The sequence below is a fragment of the Tetrao urogallus genome (assembly GCF_951394365.1).
Source record: "Tetrao urogallus genome assembly, chromosome: 3".
Lineage (NCBI taxonomy): Eukaryota > Metazoa > Chordata > Aves > Galliformes > Phasianidae > Tetrao > Tetrao urogallus.
The window spans coordinates 69,418,091-69,440,255 of NC_136815.1; the positions used below are offsets into that span (position 1 = coordinate 69,418,091).

Here is a 22,165-nt window from a genome sequence, read left to right on the forward strand (position 1 = left end):
AACCTATGATAATAAATGGAAAAGAAAAATAATTCCTACAAATTCTTTATGATCTCTACTTATACCCTGGAAGACAGACTAACAGTAAACATAATAAGAGAATGTAAAGAGACATTTTGTTGCAGTCTAAGTGGTTAGGCAAAGCAAAATAATTAAAAGAAAACATTCTTCCTGACAGTTCCTTCAGCTCTTTCATGTTACAAGCATTTAAACTAACTGTAGCTTGTTTTAGGCTAATAAGTTTTCTTTCATGTTAAACTCATTTAGTTTCCCTTTTTGCACAACCCTTTTGCTCAAATTTCCTCATGTAATTTAACAAGTGTTTGAGAACAGTTGGTTATTTCTTGAATATTGAGATAGATAGCCTACCATCTGCAGCTAATCGAAATCTGCTCTCCTACAATCATATTCACATCTGGTTTTCAGTCTCACTGGAGACCTTAAGTTGCACTTAGTCCTCCCACTGACAGTACAGGTTGCCCAGATAGTTCAAGAAGGGTGGACCACAACTCCCAAGCACAAGGACAAGCTAGGCAGCTCCCCTACTTGTTTTATGTAAGTGCTGAGTCACTGGTACGCCCTCTGTCTATGGATTACACAACCAGTAACAACTTTTGAAAATCAGATTTTAAGTGTTAAGGAAGGGACTCCTGAGGACAGAAGCAGATAAAATAAGTGACCTTTTATGGAAACGTAAGTCTTACTAGTACTCCCTTTCTGATTAAATACAGCATAATGTAAAACTCTTTTCCAAGAAACATTTATATCCCTAACTTAAGTTGGTTTACCAGATTTGATATCCCATGCCTTCTATCTCACCCATTAGTGTTTTGGTTTTGCTTTGTTTTTCATTTTTCAGGATAAAAAAGCTAGATGGGACCTTAAATTTTTATTGTCTCGAAACAGAATACTCTATGCACTCTCAGCCAAATACACGAACACACTGAGACAAGGCATATTGTTTGATTTGGTCAATAAAGTTATCTCACTGTGGTTACGGCAGCAGATTTTGGCTTTCGTTGACCCAGAAAAATGGGCAATGCTGGTCAGACACAGAGTGGCACAATGAAATCAGACTATTCTTTTAAGCAGCATGGCTGAAGTTGGCACCCTGAAATCTGTCTATTTTGGTTATTTTGTATGCAACAGGGAGTTCTTAAAGCTTCTTTAGAGCCTGCATAATTTAGGTTTAACTAAAGTTAACAGGCATATTAATGTTGCCCTGGTTGAAGCTGAAGGGCATGCTTACCCACGATGGTATGGGGCTTGCACTGCTTACCCTACCTATGGCAATCCTGTTCATGGCAGCAGTGAGGGAACAACATTTTGACTTTTGCAATTCCCTGCACTTCACAGACAGGAATCTATCAGGGACTGCTGCAAGAAGAAAATTGGTGCCTATGCACTCCTTGGCTTTCTTCACAAGTCTGGCAAATCATTAAGTGTCTTGCTACAACAACCCCCACCTCTGGATGTACCTTCAGTCAGTGCAGATTATGTTCTGCCAACTGTGAAGTGATTCCTGTAATGTTGAGCAAACGTAGAAGAGTGCGTAACGTTTTCATGTTTTCAGTGGTGTAATCGTATAATTGAGTTTAATCTATTGACTACTACTGTATAATACTTAAATAAGCACTGTCCTTTCCCCATTACTACAAAGGATGTTCCATTCTTTTTATTTCTCCTTATTTAATCTACTTTAAACATGCAGCTATAAAACATACCATAATTCAAATTGTTCAGTTACACTATTTCTTGAACAGCAAGGTAAGTGCTGTTGATTTTCCTTAAATATGATGTGATACTTGTAATTTGCCTGAATTACAATATAAAACTATGTCTCTATATGCCACCAATTCTTTGAAAATAATTGTACAGATACTTCAATACGTAGAAAGAAACTGCAAATGAATATATGCAATGGGATTTACCTGCCCTTAAAAAAAGCTGTGAAAATGCAAGATACTGTCAAGTGCTGACTGTATTATACTGTCAGCTGTATGGTCACTCAATTTTACTAGCACAGATATCTTAATTGGACAAAGATAATACTGGGCAATTTTACTGCATAACTAGCTGACTATTATAATAATGCAAACATTTGCATCTTTCCAATTATAAAAACATTATTTTTCCAACAGTCCTGAAATACAGGCATCCAGCACAACAGCCTGTTACAGGCAAGTCTAACAAATATTGTGACTTTGTTAAGGTTAGTGCATGCCCTTTTTTTTTTAAAGAAAAGAATTTTAAGTAAACTATCCAAACATTTCGAGTACAAGAAATTGCACTGATATGATGCTTGGCAGCATATATAATGATGTATGAATATATAAGTATAGACATAGGTCACTTTGAAAGTAATGCCTCCTACTTATTTCCATAGAAACCACAGCTGATACAAAGAGCAAATAATTTGAAAGAGCAAATTCTCTGCTGAAAAGTGCTGTTTTCCAACACAGCCAATACCATTAGCTATGCATTTTCAGCAGTGATGAACAAGAGCATGCATGCTACGCTTGTAAAAATCCAAGCACGTGGAGGTGACCCACTGTTTCACAGCTGCTATAACAGTATTGTTGCTAAGGAAATGCAGTCCATCTTTCATTGTCTCAAACAGATGGAAGTCAGAAAGCACCAAATCTGGACTATACAGTGATAGAACAGTCCAGCCAAGAGTGGCAATGTGCTCCATGTTTTTCACACTGGCATGGTGTTACTGTGTTCCAAGAGAAAAGCTGTCTTCTCTGGTCTGACTGTGGAATTGGAGCCTTCAGTTTAGCCAGCATTGTGATGTAACAGAGTTGATGGTTTTGTGCAGGTTCTGGGAAATCCAGAAGAATCACCCTTTTCCTACTGCAAAAGAGAATGTACATCAATTTACCTGCTGAGAGCTGTGTCTCAAACTTTTTCTTCAATGGCGGATTTTTCTTTAATGGTGAATAACATGTTGTTATCCACACACTGCCGTAGTGGTGACACCACATCTTATAACTGTGAATGATGTCATCTGAGAATCTGTCACCTTCAGCCTTGTTCTGGTTCAAGAGGTTCTGCCAAACTTACATACAGTGTTTTTTTCTGTGAGCAATCTGGGGATCCACCTGGTGCAAAATCTGTGATATTCCAATGGTGCCACAATCATTTCCAACACACTGAAGCTGATATTCATCTCTATACAGAGTTCCCTGGTCACAATCTGCAGATTTGCACTGATGAGCAGATAAAAATGCTCTTCATTTTGTGCTGTGTCAGCTGTGAATGGTTGTCCGGAACATGGCTTGTCTTTCACATTGCTATCACCGCTGCTGAAACGAACCACCCACCCCTCACTGTGCTCACATGCACTGTTTGGGCTACATTAACATTCAGCAAGCACTGACGAATGTCATGGGTACATTTTTTCCACATGGAGGAATTCAGTGACACACCTTTGCTTCATATGCACTTCCATGTTAGATGCCATCTTATCAGATTGCCCCTCTGCTGCCATCTGTCACACGGCAACAAATTGGAATGGAATACTGGTGGGAAGGTTCATCCTCTACCATACCACCTGCTGCCACATCACCAGCATCCACCTCTGGCATTAAGGGCCAGCATACTTAAATAGGAGGCATTACTTTCAGAGCAGCCCTTGTAGCAGAGAATGAACTTCATTTCAAGATTTAGTGAAGTTTGTAGGAATTAGCCAATACTGTGATTTTTAAACCTCTTCCTGAGAATGTAGACAATCAGACTCTCTAAGAATATCCTGGAAGCTACCTCAAAGTAGCCTGCCCTATTTTCCATACCACAAGCATGCATTTGTGGCCTCAGAAAATGTTCTTCTAAGCATGCAAGGTGCTTAGTATCCAAGCATACCTAGTATTTAAGTACATCACTGGGCACGTTCACACTGGCAGCCAACAGAATGTCCTTTAGGCAGTAATATATTTAAAAGCCACACAGCATATAGATTACCTTGTGCATGGAGCAACCTCAGGAACCACTTATCCATCACAACATACATATAAAGCTAGAAGGCTGAAAATGAGCTAGCCATGGTATGAACCTCAAACAGATTACGGCGTAATAAAGTTTAGCCTCTACAGTGCAGCCGCCCACATGCTTGAAAGTCAGGCTATGCGGACCTCAAGCCTGCTCCTGCCTTGCCTCAAGAAAAATCTGCTTTAGCTCCTGTTTGCTTTTGCTTCCACTTCATAATGGGACAACTGAGAATCACACATTACTCAGAATGCCTTTACATACTGTACCCCTATGATTCCAAAGGGTGATTGAAACTAATGGAAGTGAACAGTGGGAGAAACTCAGTAATTGTCTTCCTTGCTCCTCAGAGAGATGCAAAGCAGAGCTGAGGCATGCAGAAGAACAGCATTTCAAGCAGAAGGTCAGCTTCAGAGAGTTTGAGATTTAGTGCATAAATTCCACATAACTAAGTTCACTCCTTGTGCAAAACACACACAGCATGGACTACACCACTGTGAACTTTCCCTCTCTTACATCCCAGCCTTAACCAGGACCTGAACTCTTCTGCTAGATGAAGTTCTTAGCCCTCTTTGTTGAGACCACAAATAGCAACTGTATCAACTGTGAAATTCCACATAGTAAGCAGACCTTTGAGAACTAAGCCTGCAGAATGATAACTACACAAGCAGTGTAGTTATACTGCATAACCATGGTGTAATTCAGTTTGGAAATTTTCCACAATAAATACTTGGATACATTGTCATTTACTAAGTAGACACTTATTTTTAAAAACTATAGGAAATTTCTTTCACAGGATCGCATTACCAGCACTGCAATTCATTTTTAAGAGGTTAGCAGGCCTGTGGGAATTATGTGGTACCCTCTACAGACTGTCTAAAAACCAAGTACTTGATGCTACTGTCTGCCAGCTGACTGGAAGCGAAGCTATCAAGTTTCAGCTCAGCTTCAGAAGTGGTCCCTAAGGGTCACATCTTCAGATACTCTTGTTGGTAATCTCATGAGGAAATTTGGGAGCTGAAGGGCTGAAAATCTGGTAACCTCCTCTGGACAGTAGGAGGAGGTGTAAGAAAGAAAGAAACAGTAAGAGAGCCTGCATAGGTTTGTTCTATGTACAGAAGACTTCACTCTCCAGGGCTGCCAGATCAAGCAGTCTCAGAATGAATTCTTTAGAAAATCATATTCATTCCCCATTTTCATCATGATGCTTTTTTTTCCTTTCTTTTTCCTTTTTTTTTTTTTTTTTTTTTCCCCCCCAAAGGAAATATTCCTATATTAAAAGTAGAATTGGGAAAAGAAAAAATCTACAGCTCCAAGTCTGAGAAATTTTAAACTCCAGGTGAATTTTCAGTTCTTATAGAAGTTTTGGCCCCTAAAGTCTCTCAGCACTCAAGTTCTGGTAATCACATGAAAGATGACAAATCTGGAAAAAAACTCAACCCTTACCTTCTTGTAGAGACTTCTCAGATCTCTGTACTGCCACATACTATTGAGGACCTGAGATGCTGCTTTCACCACTTTTGGCGAATGCCTGTTACACACACATATTGAAAAGAGAGAGAAAAAAAAAAAGTGAGAAAGAGAGTGCTGGGTTCCAGACTCCATTCATCCTAATTTTCAAGTGCATTACTATGATCTTAAGCCCACAAATGAATTTGTGGTATCAATGTACATTAAGATCTTTTGTTGGCATCTCAGAAAGCAATGTTCTTACAAGCAAGCACTATGTACTAACTATTCAGTGAGGACCAAAATGTGTATTTCTCATCACAGTGAGAATGAGGACTCATATTGAGAGCACAGCAAAAGGAATGGGAGAGGCAGGAACAGGAACACTGTTGAGGAACTGGCTGGCATTATGTACATCTAAGTGAATGTCCTGGCTAAAACTTTTGGCATCCAGGACAATTTAGAGCCAGAATTTCTTTCTCTGTAAATGACCAGACTTCAAGTCATGACAGATGGCATTACGCGCCCCTGTGCAGCAGCCAGGAGAAACACTCTAGATGAGTGGTGAGCACTGTGTTTCAATCTGCAGGGCAGTCCAGATGCAGAAATACAACTAATTATAAAAGTCACAGTGAATTTCACTGGGAATCCCAACTAGGATTTGCATCTTACACTCAACATACTATTAATGATGGCTGCTATTGATGTTATGCTAAAAATCACAACTTCACATGAACTTTCTCTTCAAGCAGGTTTTGAAAGAGGCTCTTAACTACTGTTTCACTCATTCGTATATACCTCTTGGGAAATGTAATGTTTAAAATCTAAACAAAACAACAAAAAACACTCCACCAAAAACAACACAAGAACCCTAAGAGCATTTAGCTCAATGAAATACAGTTGAAAAGAAAGGGACTGGGAAGAAAACCCAGGCCATTAAGGGAGCATACATTACGTACTTAAGCTCCTATAATGCACCAGTATTTTGTATAAAGCAGCAAAGTACTAGAAAACCTAGAAAAGCCAAAGTCTGAAGTGAGGAATGATCAGGTTTGGGGCAGCCACTGAGGAGATTAATGTTTTACTCAGAAAAGGCAGAGGACTGCAAATCAAAAAGAAAACCAGAAAACCAGCAGCATATGTTACTGGTTTGGGCAGCAAGTCTTCTTAGCTGATCTGTGGTGTGCTGTGACCTCTGACAATGGCCACGGGGATGCTGAGAGTAAAGCTGGAATAATGACGTTCATGGCATAACTGAGTCTATTATCTTATGCAGCATTTTCCTATTATTTATCTGGTGTTTTTCTTCTTTTTTCCCCATTTCTCACCAAGAATACAATAATAAGTGGGTAACTGATGAATAAATAGGAATTTGATAAACAATATCGAGAATTGTTGTTTTTATTATACTCCCAGCCATACTGGCTAGTGAGGCATTGGTAGCTTGGAATAACCATGGAGTAACCATAAACGCATCAACCACAATGTGAATACAGAGGAGAAATGGGAGCTAGGTAAAAACTTGGGTGTGGCCAATACGACCTTGTAAACGCCAGTCCTCTCTTGCTGTCTCATGTTGGGAATGTGTGACAAACATGGGCACGTTCCAAAGGCCAGTGAGGCCAGTCTGGGGCATTGACACTTTTGTGTTCACTTGCACCACGATGCATGGCCAGGCCAGAGTCCTGCACTTGCAGAAACAGATGCTTCATCCCAGAAAAGACAAATTCATACTGAAGTTTTTTACTGTATGAGAATGCAAGAACTTCCTATCAGTCCAACAACTAACAATTCTGATTTTTAAACAGTGAGTTATCTGCAAGAAAGCAAACCAAAGCAATGGTAAACAATACTAACATTCTTAGAGTTGAAAAATAAAACTTCTACTTAAAATGAGCATTAGTGTCACTGTGAGCTGACAGGTTTTCTTGTTCTATAGTTTTGTTTCCTGTAACAATAAGAACATCTGACTGCACATCAAAGTACTTTGGATGAGGACAAATATCACTATTTTGGAAGGCATTGTATAATTATTTAACAGTACCTGGGCTAAATACTTAGGGAACTATACTCTTAGATCCTCCTAAGACTGTCTGTGATACTCTGAAAATTCCAGACTCAACAGGTATTAATGGACTCTGCCAGATAATGAATAGGTAGGTAGACAAATGCTTTATTTTGAGGAGAGACACATCTTATGAGAGATGGATGTGAACCTGTTTTGCAACCTGCACACTTGATCTAGCAAAAATGCATTAAAAAACCAAATAGATTTAATAATAATAAATAGTGCAAATGTAAATGAATTAGCAGAGCATGGAAGCTCCCACACTTTTTGCCCTCTACAGTCAATGTGAGAATGCTTCAGTAATGAATTTGGTATGAAACAAAAGAGTGACAACAGAGAAAAAGAAATATGATTAAATTATATTGGTAATACTCCAATCAGAGGTGTTCTCAAACCAAATGTAGGGTGCATAAATCTTTCCTTTACGTTGCGGCCTGGTTTTGTGGGGGCCCTCTTAGAGCTCTGATGCTGCAGTAGGCTGTGTGATGACAGCTTCCAGCAGGTGCACTGATGGAAGTTTTCTACACTATAGTGAAGGCTTTTTGTTTTCAAACTGCCATAGTCCCATTGCATTATACTTCTGCAGACTGACAAATACGAGAATCAGGCTGAGTTAGGCAAAAGAAGGATGAAGAGTGAACTCTTCCTGAAAAGCATGCACATAAGAAAATGGACAAGATGAAACCATGGCTGCTCTAAAAATGTCACAGTTGCGTGAAGGATTTTTTGGTTTTAGAGCCTCACCAAGTAGCCTGCAGGTATCCTAATGCTCTCTTGGAAGCAAGGTGTTGACAATATCCATGGATCCATTTATCTTCTACAGTCCACCTTACCAGCAAGATAGTGGCTGGGGAAAGCATGGGTGTGGTGAAGAGGGACAGTAACTATACAACCAGAGCAGGAGGAGCAGTAAGAGAACTACAGCAACATCCCTTCCTTCATGGGATCCCTGTACAGTGCAGTCCAAAAACTCAGGTCCCTAATGTTTACCAGGATCTTCTGGAAGTGCTTTGAGGTAGCAGTTACTGGAGATAGTTACTCTTTCTTACAGTGCACGTGCCTACTGATGGTACCTCAAAAAGAGGCTATAGCAGAGGCTTTTGCTACTGCCATTGTTTCTTGTTACCTTTCACACTGGGCACATGATTTGTGATGAAACCAAAGTATTCAACTCACGATTGCAGAGAGGAGGCAAACACATTAAGAACTAGTTAGAACCACTGGAGATGTTAAAAAGGGTGCAAGAGGATTTGCAAAACATACTTGTCTCCTTTACTCTTAGATATGCCAACCAGTTTCTCAATGCCGCCTGCGTCTCGTAAGGCCTTGGCATTCTCCATGTTTTTAGTGATGACTTCATGCAGCGTGCAGCAAATGGCAGTAACGGTGTCATCAGACATGGCCTTGCTTGCTGAGCTGTTGCTGTTGTTAGCGCCTGGCAGTCGGTGGACCAGATCCCTCATGGCATATTTGCCTTTGTTGGAAGAAAACGAAGGGAGAATTCAGAAGATACAGTCAAAAAGGGTGACGGAGAAGAAGTACAGGGAAAACATGCAAGACTGTATTAGCACCATTTTCATCATTGCATGTAATCTCATTGGTTATTGATACTATTTTGGAGCAAGCCACATTTATACAATTGCATGGTCAAGCATTTCACACATAAGGCCTCTGTTAATATTTCCATATTACATGAGTTGGAGACTTCAGATATGGGCTACATCATGTCCTTATGAGAATGAAACAATGATAATAAAAGCTCAGTATATGTATAAAGACAATATGAATATCATCACTTACAGAGCTCATCTCCCACTGCACAACTCATAACTCAAGGAATTACAAATAAAACGTGCATTGGTTCTTAAAATCACTGCATTAAATGAAAAGCCAAGGAAACTGCTGTTTTTTAGAAGAAGCCTTCTCTAAAGGAACAGTTCTACTGCATAAGCTAATTCTATACAACATGCAGAAACTTCACTTTGTTCATTGGTGTTCCTGTGACTTTACTAATGATCCAGTACTACACTGCATGACCACAGTGCAGAGATGACAGTGTAGTTTTCCACACATCCTTAGTTGTATGCACGGTACTGACAAAAAAGGAAGCCCTTCTGACGTATATTCCTGATATTCTGTAAGGAACTGTTTCACATAGCCCTAACTTCCAGAACTTAAAATATAAAACAAAAGGAGCAACGTATAATGTGAATGGATAGTGGTAGGACAAGGTGGAATGGTTTTAAACTGAAACAGGGGAGGTTTAGGTTAGATATTAGGAGGAAGCTTTTCACACAGAGGATGGTGACACATTGGAACAGGTTGCCCAAGGAGGCTGTGGATGCCCCATCCCTGGAGGCATTTCAAGGCCTGGATGGATGTGGCTCTGGGCAGCCTGGTCTGGTGGTTCGCAACCCTGCACATAGCAGGGGGGTTGGAACTAGATGAACATTGTGCTCCTTTTCAACCCAGGCCATTCTGCGATTTTTACGATTGCCATGTCATGTCATGTTTAATTGAAGACACAAAAAAAACACTGCTGATTACTGTAACATTTTTCATGTCTGAACAAATATTGTTTTCTCAAAATCACTCCTGAAAGTCATATAGTGCTTGTGAAAATGACAAATGAGCAGGTTTGGAGAGTTTACATATATTGTATGCCACAGTATGACTATGGGGCAAGGTTGGCATTCCTGTAGAACCTTTCAGCAGAGATATGTGAGGTGCTACATGCAGTTCTACAGTGTTACTGATAAGGGAAAATTGCAGATTTCATTGTGTTGGAAGACAAGAACAGTGAGGATGAAGGCCTGACGAGGTGGTAGCTGAGGTCAATGAGACAACTCATGAGTCATCTTCAGTGCAGCTGTGCTAGAAATTTGCATACAACAATCATCACCAGAGCACATCATTCAGAATGAAAAGAACAGGAAAAGTAGGAAAAAAATAAATGTAATTAGTAATCGAATCTACATCATGTTTTATGAACAAAATAATCAGGTATGATTATTGTATATAATATGATAAATTAATCAGATTTTTTGGAGAATTTTAAAAAGTTTTGATAAATTAGTATATGAGTACTTATTGAAGATCTTAATTCTGAAATTCTGAAGTTGTAAGTTTCATTGTGTATGTCCATATTTGAAAGCAAAGGTAAGAGGAAAATCATATCATTTACCATTAAATACTACATTATTTTCTTTTTTCACAATTTTGCCTGCTGTGGTAGAAATATGGACAGTCATTTGCAACAGAATGCTTACAGCAGAGATGCAAGCTTTGTACTGTAATGTTAAACTTAGAAGTTATTGAGTTCATTCTGTAGTGAGATCTTAGAAACTACTCAATTTATATCATGCAAAAGTATTACTGATTATAAAACCATAATGTTACCAACACAATGCATATAGTAGGATTTGAATCTTATCGATGTGCCATTCAGGTACAAATCCTATCTTCAAACATTTCTATTTCTTTGCACTTAGTATCTGATCAGTCATTTGCATTATTAGCTTCTCAGAAATACCATGTTAACATCAGATGTAGTACAGGTGTTAAAACCACTTTCAACAGTGGTTCGCCCAAACTCCATTACTTTTTTTTGCTCTATGAACATAGGAAACACTGCTTAAGAATAAACAGAAATACTCTTTACATCTGCTCCTGTTTGTTGTATGCAGCATAAACACATTAATAGTTATCATTTTCAGTGATTACATCAGTCTGTAGCACATACCAAATCTCGTTGGTGTGTAGAAGAAAGCCCCACCTCCAAACGATCCAAACAAACCCAAACCACGTTTCTTTATAGTTGTTACTCTGCTGAACGCAGTGTCTATCACTGGCCAGGGGTAAGCACAAGTAGATTAGTAGGATCAGTGAGACTCTGCTTTGCTCTGCACACACATACAGAACAGACCGATACTTCTTTCTCCTATAGTACCCCACCTTATGTAAAGTGCACAGTCTCAGTCCTTTGTCAGAACAGCACAATGCTTCCGTTAGCAGCCACTGGTTATATCCTTTAGCTTGAGGTATAAGAAAATCTGGATGGCTGCTCCAAGGAGCAACAGCTCTAATATTTCTGCCATGAACACATGAAACTTGGCCTGACTTAAATGTGTAATGGACAGTAGCCTTGTTATGTCAGCCAAGTTCTGTATAGCTCTACCAGTAGGAGAGCTGGGATTTTCAACTTGTAGCTCAGGAAGCCTCCCTGAGTTGAGAACTCGTGAGGGCCCTGGGAAGAGAGGAGGATGTGTGCAAGAATGGTAGTAAAAATAAATGACATGGTTAATTTTTGTCAGAGTTCCTATAGAACTGCTTTGATCTACAAATGAATTGATTTTTTATTTGACCAACACTACATATCATAAGACTCAAAACTGATTTGACACTGATTTGACAAGGGGGAAAAAAAAACACCACATACTCGTTCAACTTGTAAAGGAAGATGTTAAATATTCATAATTTAGGGGCACTGTCACAGGAAATAAATTGTCTCATTTGTGTTTGAAACAGTATTTATTTGACCCTACAAAATTTAAGTTATTTTCCTAAGATAAAACTTCCATCACTGTTCTATATGGAGAGCAAGCTTCCTCTAGCTGCACGCACTGAGATATAAGATGATAATGTTTGCTTACTAAATGCACCAGCAATACAAATCTAACATCTTTTCTTTGCATGATAAGGTCTCATTAGCGCCTCTGTACATGTTTCTATTCCTTAATTTGGGAAATTTTCTGCTTTTCATAGGGTCAAACTGAGAGCCGTCCTAAGAAAAATTTTGTTTCTACAGCAAATCAGTAGAGCTAACTATTCTTCTGGTAGATTTAACAAGAGCAAGATTATTGCAGAAAAGGTTCCACTTCTGGAAGCATTCCCCTAATGCTGCCCTGAGATAAATTCACTGCTGATGTAACCCCAAGGACTTCATTTCCATTTTCACTCATCTCTGAAAAATGACTCTGACACATTGGCACAGTTTTGATACAGTTGTGGCACGGTTCCTGGTTTGAGAGCACAAGAGTAGGAAAATTAAAATATTGGAAACATGAGAAATCTCAAACAGATATTAATTCAAACTAAGATCCTTGTCCTAGAGGTAGAGCTTGCTCTAATGTAAGTAATACATCATGATTTTTTCTACTTCAGAGTTACTCACGAATTCACATCTTGTAGCTAGATAATAAAAGTTAGCAAAACACCACCACATTATACTGGAACATCACAGATATCCTATCCCAGAACCACTGGTACTGGTATGTTACAATACATGCAAATTTTGTGCTATTGGTTATTAATGATGCTCTATTTAAATTTCCAGACAGACATGCTTTTGTGCATTTTTGTCATCTATGTCTGTTTTTAAGTCTATTCAGCCTCAGTATTTCACGGCTTTTATGGGAAGACTACTGGGAGACTTTTTATTATTACTTTCAAATATTTAATGCATGTGCCCAAACTGTCTATTTAATTCATATGGAACAAATTTTGATAATGAGTCCATGTATTTCACTGACAACCTAATAAATTGGAATGTATCCATCACATGACAGCAGGGGCAGAAATACCTCCTCAGTATTTGAGAAATAGTTGATTTGTGTACAGTGCTTCTCTTGTCAGAGACTTGTTTTAAGGTGTAATTGCTAGTGACATCCAGCACTGGTGTAGTGCCTAAAAGCCCCCTGTGTTCAAGTCATAGAATGGAATCATAGAATGGCCTGGGTTGAAAAGGACCAGTAATCATCTAGTCATCCCCCTGCTATGTGCAGGGTTGCCAACCACCAGACCAGGCTGCCTAGAGCCACATCCAGCCTGGCCTTGAATGCTTCCAGGGATGGGGCATCCACAGCTCTCCACAGCTGGGAGAGATTTGTATGCATAAGTATATGGCTGCTGCTCAGACTGGGGAGACATTAGGAAAGGTGTGGGTAGTTAAAGAACAAGAAATAATTCACCTGATGAGGCAATAAGGGTTATAAAAGAGGACACCTGTTTCAGAAGACACAGAACAATGCAGAAAGGAACAAGCATCATTAGCCACTCCAAAATGAATGAATGATGTGACTGATTACAGCAGCATGGCTTTCTGCAGCAACCATTAACCTATAACTTTACTATCTACCCCTCTCCATAATACCCAGTTTCTAGCATCACTAACTGTAGTAAATGCTGCACAGGAAAGAACCAGAACCATTCAACACAACAGTCTGCATACAGCAGTTCTATTCCCCTTGTCTGGTGACTTCTAGTTTAATATAACTAAGCTTTTGACAAAGATTTATGCAACTCAAAGGCAGTATCTACTGACCAACCTCGATGGCATGACAAGTACTACATGATGGTCTGTGATGTTGCTCATCACAATACAACAATTTCTTGTTCCTACAACCACCAGGCACAAACTATTAGATGGATGGAAAAAGCCCCAAGCAGTGGGACTGAAAAACATTAATTCAAAGAACATGGGCACCATCACTTCTAACAAGAGTCAGAGAACTGAAGATTCTGGATTTAGGCATAAAAGCTAAAGCCATTTCTCAGCAAGCTGAAGGCAAATCATGCATCCACATACAAGGGGCTAACGTGATTTCAGATGTCCCTAGATACCCAAGATGTCTGCACAGTCAGCAGTGCTACTGAAAGAAAGAATCAGTACCTTCCAGAAGGTTGGCTGGAGACCAGGTAAGACACTCTATACTATTTGACCTTAATGTTTAACACTTATCTCTAGGTGCCTGAATCTTGCTCCTAATGTCCTTCCATGTTATATCAGGAATGCGCAAAAACATTTGTAATTTCTGGCACTTCAGAGCAAATGCATATTAAGGGATATGACAACTTAATGCAAACTGATTATAGTACTGCAATTATTCCCTATTAAGAATATTTGTTCCATTGTTTCTAAAGGAATGGGTGATAATCAGTCACTTAGACTAGCCTGAGTGAGCAGTGGGCCATGGCCACTGCTTTAACTGCTTCACATTCAGTCTGGCCTGCTAATTAACTTGGGATAATGGGTGTTTTGAGCCACAGAACAATGCTGAATTTTACCTCCTTGAATGTTTATCTGAACTTACTTGAAAACTCTGAAAATAAATTATTTTGGAGAAGACAGAAGACATAAAACTGCTACACACATATGCTCCCATGCCACCAAGAATTGAGGTGCACTTTGTTCACAACTGCTGAGATAGAACAAAGTATCAGGCAGAGTTCTCAGATCCTCTCTTCCCCTCAGAAGCACAATATGCGCTTTTCACTTTTCCACCACTTTTGATGACAGGCAGGAAGATTTCAAGATATAAGATTGGTATTCAGTATGGCCCACAACAAAGAGGAACAATACTCTCCCTGATGCATTGTATGCGATGTACCATTCATTGGTTTTCTTTTTTTAGTATCTTTTCATCAAGAATACATTCAGCCATAGGTAGTACAGCATATAAAGCCCTACAGGGAGTAGAACATTAATCTTTGATAGTTTCAGGCAAGAAACCTTCAAACTGTCATAGAACGATGAAAGTATGTGAACCACCAATATCTGTATTGCCAACATCAACTGAGATTTGCTTGTAAAAGAATTAAATATCTAAAGGAGTAACCAGTATAGAAGCTTTTATCTTTTTAAAGAGATTAGAAATGCATGTTCTAACTTTTCCAAGAGAAAGAGATGGGATGAGAACTAGGAACGACAAAGGGCACTGCCTTAACAAGGATGGAAGAGTAATATGTACAGAAGCCAGTAGCATTGGAAAAAGACAAAAGAGAAGTGTTATCATAATTTCATCCTGAACGTGCCATGGGAAATTACAACAAGGTGAAAAGCAATCACAGCTTTTCAACAAATTGCTTTCTCAGATCCATGATCCGTGATAGATTTGCTTTCACGTAGCAGCATTTTTTCTGGCTACCTTTCTCCTTCAGCTTCTCTGCTTCTAGAAACCTAACTTTTTGATTTCATGTATTTCCTGCTTCCCTCTAGCTTATAATTCTTCTTGTTTTCAGCTCACCTTCTCAGAGCCACCTTTTCTCTCTCTGACAGGTGTTTTTCTTACTTGAACTGTACCCCCTCAGCACTTTGGTTCTTAACCACTAAGCTTTCCTGTTCCTTTGCTGTCTCTTGTACATCTGATACTTCAATGTACCTCTGCATCCTCCATCTGCCAGGATTTTCTATTCTCTCCTCAGATCAGCTTAATCACCTCCAGGTCGATGCTCAGTTAGATCCTGTTTTTTTTCCATGCCCTTTCATGCCCAAGATCCTCTCCAGACTCCTGCTCTTTGATGTTCTGAACTAAAGAAAATTTTAGGTAGCTTTAGAAGCATAGATTTTAGACTTGAAAATAATGATGTGTTTAAAGGCTATTGCTATTATAGTACTGTGTTGTCCCTCTTGTACATCACAAATCCATGTTTGACACCTATCCTTTAATCTATTGTTGCTCCTAACATTGATTTTACTCTTCTGTCAATGGAAGACCTTCAGATTCTTCATTTCTCCTACACAGTAAGACAGGAGATCTGCAGGTTCTTTCATTGGAATTTGTCCTGAAATCTGGAGATGAAACAAATTCTAGTGCTCTTTAGCAAGCCAGAAACCAACTGCTAATTCATACAGTATACCTGATTCAATATATTCTTTAAAGGTTAGATCTGTGTCTACACTGTGCATGTAGAGGCACTTCAGCTTCAGCTGGTTCCAATAGAGCTAATGCCAAAAGTAGAGAACAGCCATTAGATTTCTACCTCTTTTGTCCAAGTTAACAGCACTCAAAGACCATGGGTGGGATACAGGCTGTCACAGAAAAGTGGATTTCTGGAGAAGCTACATCGCCTTTGTGGGAGGAGATATTGGAGCAGAACAGAGAGAACTGTAACAAAAATGGATTTATGAATCCCTTGTCCAAAGAGATTTTCTATTCCTTAACTGCATCTCTCACCCAGCATAATGAATGGTTTCTATTTTGAATATTAATCCATATAACAATGAAGTAGTCTCTCTCCACTCTCTTATGCTAGGGTGGTCACTCAGCAGCTCAGCTCGGGATACATTCTCTGACTTGCATCCTGGTTTCAGAAGGCACATTTGGGAGGATTTGCAGGGTGATTTTTTGACTGTCTCATCCATACAGAGACTACAAAAACAAGTCAGTTCCATTCAGTTTAGCTTGACCTATGTAATTACGTGCTGACCTGGTACATCAAACAACTATTGGGTCCACAGGAAGAGAAAAATTTTCACAGAGGAGCTTCTGTTTGTCTGACTTCAGTAGCAGAGGAAGCAGCATTTTATAAGGTAAACTGTTACAAACCTATAGACTTAGGATTTGCATGGTAGCTTTGGCCACCTTCCTTACAGTCTTAGCTTTACAAGTTGGTTGAGAACAGAAGTGACAGAACCAGACTTCATTGTTCCCAAGAACAATCCAAGGAATTTCATCTCCTATGTTTGGGTTTTACATCCAGAATAAATGGAGTCCATGTGGACAAGCACTCCAGTTAATCTTCTAAAATTCCTTTTGTTCACACCTCATCAGGCATGGAAAAGGCAAAGAAAGGAGTTGTTTGCCAACCTTTTGACTTAAGTCATGCAAACATAAATACTTAATCAGCTCTTTAAAGCAACAGATTTCTTTCTCCTGTTTAGACTGCATTGTTATCTTTTCATCTTCCCACTGCACAACTTAAAAAAGATCTGCAAATGGAAGTGATTCCTCAGTTAATTCCTGCAGGCTAAGTTTTCTGATTACTTGAGCTTGTTTTAGCCCCTTGCTATCCTCTTCCCTGCTCCCTGCTGAGAATACAGCTTTTGGAAGGTTGAACTTAAAAAAAAATGTACTTGTTTAATTAATGTTATGTTTAATCAGTCTTTCTAAAGTGCTTTGAAGAAGAAAAGTGCCATGTAAGTGTTGAGAGGAATTTCAGTTTTATCTGTATTATTTTGTGAGATAGGATAATATTTTGTTAATAGTCTGTTTCAAGGGACTTTAAGTTAGATCATAATGAAGAAATAAGAATGTAATCTACTTTTTGGAAAAATAAGTTTAAACTTCAAGATCTATGTCCTGATACAACTCTCAATTGAAATTAATGAGCCTGTCTACCAATGTCAGAAGTTATTAAATTGGATTCATAAAAAAGTAGGTTTTCTACTTCGGTATTCAAAACAGAAAAAGATTGTAACAGGAGACTGACTGTAACCAAGATGAATTCTATCTAGGGACTTTATTCTGCTTCAAATGTCTCCACAGTAGCAACACTTATTCATTTGCTATTATTTTCTCCTCTTCTCCACTTGTTCTAGGATATTAGCTAGAACTCATGAATTCATCTGTCTCATCATATCTGAAAGACAGATTACTTTTCCATGCCTTTGTATGCAGTTACAACGATATCACAGTGACATGTACTAAAATTCTGCTGTTAATAGATGTATAGTAAAATATTAAGAGAAACAAAAGCAAACTTCATGATACATGGTTATTAAAAATTAAATAAAATGCATAGGTTAATATGTGTTAGCTCAACAAAGAATATTTTGTAAAGTGATAGCGTATTTTGAAAACAATTATTCTAACAAATACCAAAATCACTCCAGGTCATACTGCAATGTCCATATTTTCCTTCATTACTATAATGTTCAAACATTTCTTAAGTAATCACAGTGAAAATTCTACGTGGAGCAGTAATGACAATTAATCCATGTATGGTGCCGAAATAACAATACCAAGAACACATATCAATATCCATGTAAGCCTGGCCAGTGTCATTAAGTTACTGCTCTTCCAATTTGAGTTACAGCTGCTCATCTTCCTTTGAAAAACACACATTCATTTGAGAACCCTGAGAAAGCGTTCTGAGGACTCACTGAATTCCACTCTCTGACCTACATGAGGATACAAGCGCCCACAGGGCAAGAGCCAGAGAGGCCATAGCTTAGATCTGAGCGCTCTTGGAGATTTAAGTTGTACACTGATCTGCTAAAGGCAAAGCCTACAATCACTTAGATGCTTTAAATTATTTTATCCCCTACCCTGGCTAATCTCAGCTAGTTCAAAGAAAGGGAGGCAACTGGGCAAGTATGCCAGAAGTACTTGTCTCCTCTCTCCAGAGCTGGAGAAAAGAAGAATGTGCCAGTAACCAGATGGCTTCCTGGCTCCACATGCCTTATCCTAAAACACTCAGGATCTGAAAGATCAGGGGGCAATCAGAACAGAAGTTTTACCTCTACTCAGCATTCTCACCATTTCAGTGACAAATGGCTGAATGTAAACTACACTCCCCATTGCAGGGGAAGGATGGGAGTTCATCCTTGAGGAGACAGAAAAGTCTAGACAATAACAACAAATACAGAAGTGCAGCAGAAAAATAAATGTCAAACAGAACAGGTGAGAGGTGAGATACAGTGCAGACCTCCTAACCATAGGGGACTCAGGGGGGCAGCATTCCCAAAGATAAACTATTTCTTGATGGACTGCTCCATTGCAAATGATGAATTAAAAGTGCATAATATAACGTTCCCTCTGAGAGAGCAACACTCCAGCAGTGTCACCTTCAAAAATTCTGCACACAAATATATGACTTTGCATATACTCATGCTAATCATATGCATTTTCTTCTAATTAAAATTAGCGCTCTGATTATTTGCTAGAATAATTCTAACTTGTGAAATACAAATAATGTTTAAAACATATCACTTTAAGAACATCCTGAGTAGCACACAATCTAAGAGATCCTGGAACCTTTCTCCTAAGAGGAATTAGTCATAAGGAAATTTATTTTTATATCACACAGTGACTCTGAATGCCACCATTACACAATCTTTTAGTACTCAGAGTTGAATTATTGCCTTCTGCTACAAAATGTGCAATTTGGACCAGGACCTTTTTTCTCTCAGGACTGCTGAAGATTTCTCAAGATTTTGAGAAAGAAATTCATACCCTGTATCTCAAATAAAATTGAAGAACAGTCATAAACTAACTGGACATAAACTAATTGTTCAGCACAGCTAAGTTGGTATCTTCTCATATTCAGATAGAATTTCCTGTATTTCAAGCTGTACTCATGACCAATTGTCCTGTCACTGGGCATCACAAAAAAGTCTGCCTTTGCCCAAATTATACTCCCCCATTGGATGTACACTGATCAGATCCCTCTCAACCTCTTCTCCAATCCCAGCTCTCAACCATTCCTCTCTCCTCATAGGAGAAAGGCTCCAGGCCCTTAATCATCTTCATGGCCCTTAGCTAGACTTTCTCCAATATGTCCACGTCTCTCTTGCATTCGGGAGCCCAGACCTGGACCCAGCACTCCCGGTGTGGCATCAGCAGTGCTGAGTAGAGGGGAAGGATCAGTTCCCTCAGTCCTCTGGTAACACTGCTGCTAATGCAGCCCAGGAGGCCACTGACTTTCTTTATTGCTGGTGATCATGGCTGGCTCATAGATTTCCTTAGAGTTTTCTTGGCAAGTGAAGGAATTGCAATGTAGTCACAAAAGTGATTGTATAATCATGCTTGTTAGCCTTATTTTAATCCTTATTTTAAATCTGGCCACTAACCTCAAGGCTGACTCCTGACTCCTAACTCCTAATCCTACCTGTACTTCAATCCCAAATTCTATTCCCTTATCTCAATAACACAAAGCTTAAATCCAAACCTGTGACAAAAATACGAGTTATTTGGTAACAGGAGAAAATCAATCGCCAAAAGACGTAGTTTTAAGTGTCAAAAAGTAATTCATATTTTTTTTTTTGCATGATGATGTTCTCAAAGCGGAGCAGAAGCAATGAGGTAAGGCCTCATCTGTCAGTCTTCAGTGAGAAAACTGAAGAATTTTCCCCCACTAGCCATGGTATTTCTGTGGCACAAGCTGGTTTTTAGTTTGACTTATCAGAAACACCCAATAAAAATCTTGGCTATGAATTATATTAGGTGAAGGACAGTGATGGGTCTGATGCAATGCTCTAGCAAATGCCACTGGTCTTCCCTTTGTACTGTATTTAAATGGCACTATTTAAGTGGTATCTTAAATACCACAGCCTTACTGTTCTAGAAAGTTCTACTCAGAAAAATGAAAGCTTTATAAAAAAAGTGAGAAAGTTATAACTGACATATGTCCATACCCATGGCAAAAACACTATCAGCATTTTAGGGAAAGAGAGTAAAAGCAATACCATGCAGCTATATATTCCTTTAAATATGAGCTCCTTATAAAATATAATCAGCAATAAAAAATATTTGCAGAAATGCTGTATGAAATTCACAGCAGTAAAACTGTACTAAAAACATTACCTTTTAAAATCATTAATATAAAACACATTCTTATCAATTACATTGGATATTTTTTTGCTTCCAGATTTACTGATGCACATATTCCTATCTTTGAAGACGTCTGAAATACATCCTCAGTACATATTTATTTCAAATATTAAAAGTAAACATCCCTGAGATTATCTTGGAACCTGGCCCACTCCTGAGCTATGAAATCCACTTCTGAAAACAAACTGAAGTAGATAAATCTGTCTTTTATGTTCAAGTTTTTCTTTGTCCCAGAATTATCTTTTCTTTCAGAGATAGAGTCAAATAATGCTTTTCTTGTAATTCATGAATGTATTTGGTTTAGATACTCAAACACATGGACAAATGTTTATATTACTATCAAATAGAATTTATGATTATGTCTAGAAACAAAATAATTGAGGTTGGAAAGGACACTTGGAGACTGTATAGTCCTGCTCAAACCCACAGCTGCACCATGGGAGAATCAGGTTGGATGTTAAGATAAACTTCTCAGAAAGAGTGGAAGGCACTGGAACAGGCTGCCCAGGGAGGTGGTGGAGTCACTATCCCCAGAGGTGTTCAAAAAGCATTTAGATGTTGTACTGAGGGACATGGTTTAGTGGAGAAATATTGGTGGAAGGTGGATGGTTGTACTGGATGATCTTAGATGTCTTTTCCAACCTTGGTGATACTATGAGGTTCCATATAATAATGTTTCAATAGTTTCTTCTTCCTTTTAATATAAATATATATAAATATATAAAAATATATATATATGTAAACCACTGATACTTACACCTTTAAAACGTAAATGCAGCAGAAAAATATATTCGTGCACTTTGTAGGTAAGAGGTAATATCCTGTAGCAGAAGGCCTCATGGAGGACAGCTTGTGCATTCACTTGTGTTAACATCAGTAGAGCTTACATGAGCATTTTCACATGACGTTTTCATAAGAGAGCTCAAAGCAGCAATTACTGCAAATGGGATTCCACTACTCAGAATAGTTAGCCGTTGTTAAAAAAGAATCATATATCAAATTAATTCTGTCAAAAATGCATGAAATAAGCTTTGTAGATAATCTCTCAACCAGGTCTATATCCATCCAACATCACAGTCAATAGTGTGGATGGTGAAAGAGAGAAGGACAGGGGCTGGAAAAATGTTTGAATTCATGTATCTTAATTCAGAAAGACTGAATTCACTAAAAGTCAATATAGAACATTATACATAGGTAGGAGACAATAATCTGCAGTAATACAGAACAAGGAATAATCTACTGTCTAATAAATCTGCAGGAAAAGGTCACGACATCTAAGAAGATCACAAGATAGACAGGCAAGAGTTTCAAGATGGGTTGCTGTGAAAAA

At 38.6% G+C, this 22,165-nt stretch overlaps 1 protein-coding gene across 2 annotated transcripts in view; it reads right to left on the reverse strand.

Moving 5' to 3' along the window:
- The window catches only part of CTNND2 (catenin delta 2), a gene marked incomplete at both ends in the record, with an annotated part of 505,693 nt that overhangs the window by 26,897 nt on the left and 456,631 nt on the right, over nucleotides 1-22,165 (reverse strand). For both annotated transcript variants that reach the window (XM_079533797.1, XM_079533798.1), the window contains 2 exons: nucleotides 5,434-5,518; nucleotides 8,768-8,978. In XM_079533797.1, coding sequence (XP_079389923.1) covers nucleotides 5,434-5,518; nucleotides 8,768-8,978 — 296 coding nt within the window. The remainder of the gene's footprint in view (nucleotides 1-5,433; nucleotides 5,519-8,767; nucleotides 8,979-22,165) is intronic.